Source organism: Lepidochelys kempii, chromosome 13 (genome assembly GCF_965140285.1).
Source record: "Lepidochelys kempii isolate rLepKem1 chromosome 13, rLepKem1.hap1, whole genome shotgun sequence".
NCBI classification, from domain to species: Eukaryota; Metazoa; Chordata; order Testudines; family Cheloniidae; genus Lepidochelys; species Lepidochelys kempii.
In genome coordinates this window covers 34789428-34791869 of record NC_136392.1, presented here as the reverse complement: position 1 = coordinate 34791869, position 2442 = coordinate 34789428, and the positions used below count along the sequence as shown (strand labels likewise).

Sequence of the window (2442 nt, the reverse complement as noted above, 5' to 3'; positions counted from 1 at the left end):
ACGCCATACCTACCACTGTATCTGTCTATCCATTCCCATACACATCAACCTATCAGTCTATTTTTCCTTGAAAACATCTGTTTGCCAGAAGCTAAGAATGGTGATGGGGATGGATCACTTGATGATTCCCTGTTCTGTTCATTCCCTCTGGGGCACCTGGCATTGTCCACTGTCGGAAGACAGGATACTGGGCTAAATGGATCTTTGGTCTGACCCAGTATGGCTGTTCTTATGTTCTTATTGTGCAGTGGGAATCAAAAAGCTAACATAATGTTAGGAAATTTTAGGACAGTGGCTCTCAACCTTTCCAGACTACAGTACCCCTTTCAGGAGTCTGATTTATCCTGTGTATCCCCACATTTCACCTCACTTAAAACTATTTATTAAAAAAAGAGTTAGGTAAGTTCACGGAGGATAAGTCCACCAATGACTCTTAGCCAAGGTGGTCAGGGACACAGTTCTATGCTCTGGATGTCCCTAAATCTCTGATTGATAGTGCCAGAAGCTGGGTCTGGATGACAGAGGATGGATCACTTGATAAATTGCCCTGTTCTGTTCATTCCCTCTGAAGCATCTGGCACTGGTCACTGTTGGAGATAGGTATTGTGCTAGATGGATCACTGCTCTGACACACAATGGCCATTCTTATGTTCTTATGTAGGATTACTGGGTTCTATTCCCAGCTCTCAGAGGACAGTGGGGTCTAGTGGTTAAAGCAGGGCTGGTGGTAGCAGTCAGGACTCCTGGGCTCTGTTCCCAGCAATGAGGAAGAGGTTGACAATGGCCTTGAAAGCACAGAGAAATCCTGGAAAACCACAACATGTTTCCAGCACCATTCTTAAATGGTCAGTGGTTTATGTTCTTCCTATCCCCAGTCTCACACAATAAGACAGGGATTGCTTTTGCAGGTATCCAGCTTTATTGCATTTAGGGAGCACAGAGAAACATAGAAAAAAAAGTGAAGCAAACAATGACCAATAACATTTAATCATGTCATATATGAGGATTGCTCATGATCAGGCTGAATACACAATACAAGAACATGAAACTGATTAATATTTCTTAATGAAAGGATAGATTATTAGATGGCCACCAGGGACAACAAGACTGGGAAGGGCTAGCTATACAGTATAGTGGCCACTAGGAACAGCAGAGGGTGAGGGGCAGGGAAGGGGAGGCTATACTGTATAATGGGCAGTTGGGGCAGCAGAGGGTGCGGGGTGGAAACACCTATACCATTTCACTAGTGTTTAGAGACGGGTGAGGAGCCGGGTGCCGTGGCCAGTGTAGAAGAGACAGAGCAGGGTTAGAGAATGCAGCAGGGTCCCCTTCTTGCCTTCCACGGTCTGTCTGGGTCCTAAATGTGCCTCACAAATCTCACAGGGAGCCCATTCAAGCAGGAGAGGACAATTTTCTTTTTGCCACTGAGTCCGTTGAAAGAGAAGGTCCAGGGGTTAAATGTGCAGGTGGTGATTGAGAAGGAGTTCTTACTCTTACGTTTGAAGCCCCCAACGGGTATGCCATCCACATTGCAAATGGCATTGATTTTCTTGAGGGACTCATGGATGAAGGTGTTGGTATACTTCCAGAATATGCCCCGGTCCCACATCATCATGTTGCAGTAGACTTTGTTGTTGATGGCTTTGTTCTTGGGGTTGTTCACGTGCTCTCTCTGGAATATGTCATTCAGCGGATTCCAATACTGCCCGCTAGACAGGGCCAGGCAGGTGACCAGCAGGGCGAGGGGCAGCAGGAGCGCCGGGCAGGGTCCCTTCAGAGCCATAGCTGTGTCTGTCACTGGATCGACCTGCAGTGGGGGTAGGGGGGAGATGGATGGAGACAGCGTGGGGCGGGGTTCTGCCTCCTCCATGGAACCCCACCCAATAGCTCCTCCCACTCCCATGATCCCCTCCCACCCTACTCTGTTCCCAGAGCCCCTCCACATCCCATTATTCCTGCCCCATTCTGTGCCAGGTTTTGCACAGACCCTGACCAAGATCCGTCCTCTCATCCTCTAACCACTATTCCCAAGTCTCCTACCAGATCCATGGATAGACCCCAGGTGTCCTGAGTCTCAGAGGCAGACTGATATTGCCCTGCCCTTGTGCCACATGTAACTCACCCCCAACTTAGTCCAGCAGCCCCCCGCCCCAGCCTTGTTCTGTATCCAACACTTCACACTTTTGTTTGCTGTGTAGATGCATCCTGAGTCCTGACCCACTGGCACCCATACCTGTCGTCAGAGAGATGGATCCTGGTGTCTGCTGATCTGAACCTCTCCTTGATCCTCCCTCTCATCTTGGCTCATGTTATATAGAGCTCAACCAGACATGGAGTGGGAAGAGTTGGACGAGGAAGTCTAATAAGCAATTGGATTAGTATGATTTCCTGACAGCTTGCAATTAAAAGCAGTGGCCCAGCAGGCAGGGCATGGGTGGAGAA

At 48.6% G+C, this 2442-nt stretch overlaps 1 protein-coding gene across 1 annotated transcript; it reads right to left on the bottom strand.

Annotated features, from left to right (window-relative positions):
* Positions 1–1357: 1357 nt before the first annotated feature.
* On the bottom strand, positions 1358–1870 carry LOC140897230 (ribonuclease). Its single transcript, XM_073309624.1, has one exon. It carries the CDS (start codon positions 1868–1870, stop codon positions 1358–1360), a length of 513 nt encoding a protein of 170 aa, XP_073165725.1.
* Between the last annotated feature and the right edge of the window lie 572 nt (positions 1871–2442).

What these genes read in the sequence shown, in the direction of transcription:
- LOC140897230 (XM_073309624.1), bottom strand. Translation starts at nt 1,870, where the DNA reads ATGGAGGAGGCAGAACCCCGCCCCACGCTGTCTCCATCCATCTCCCCC.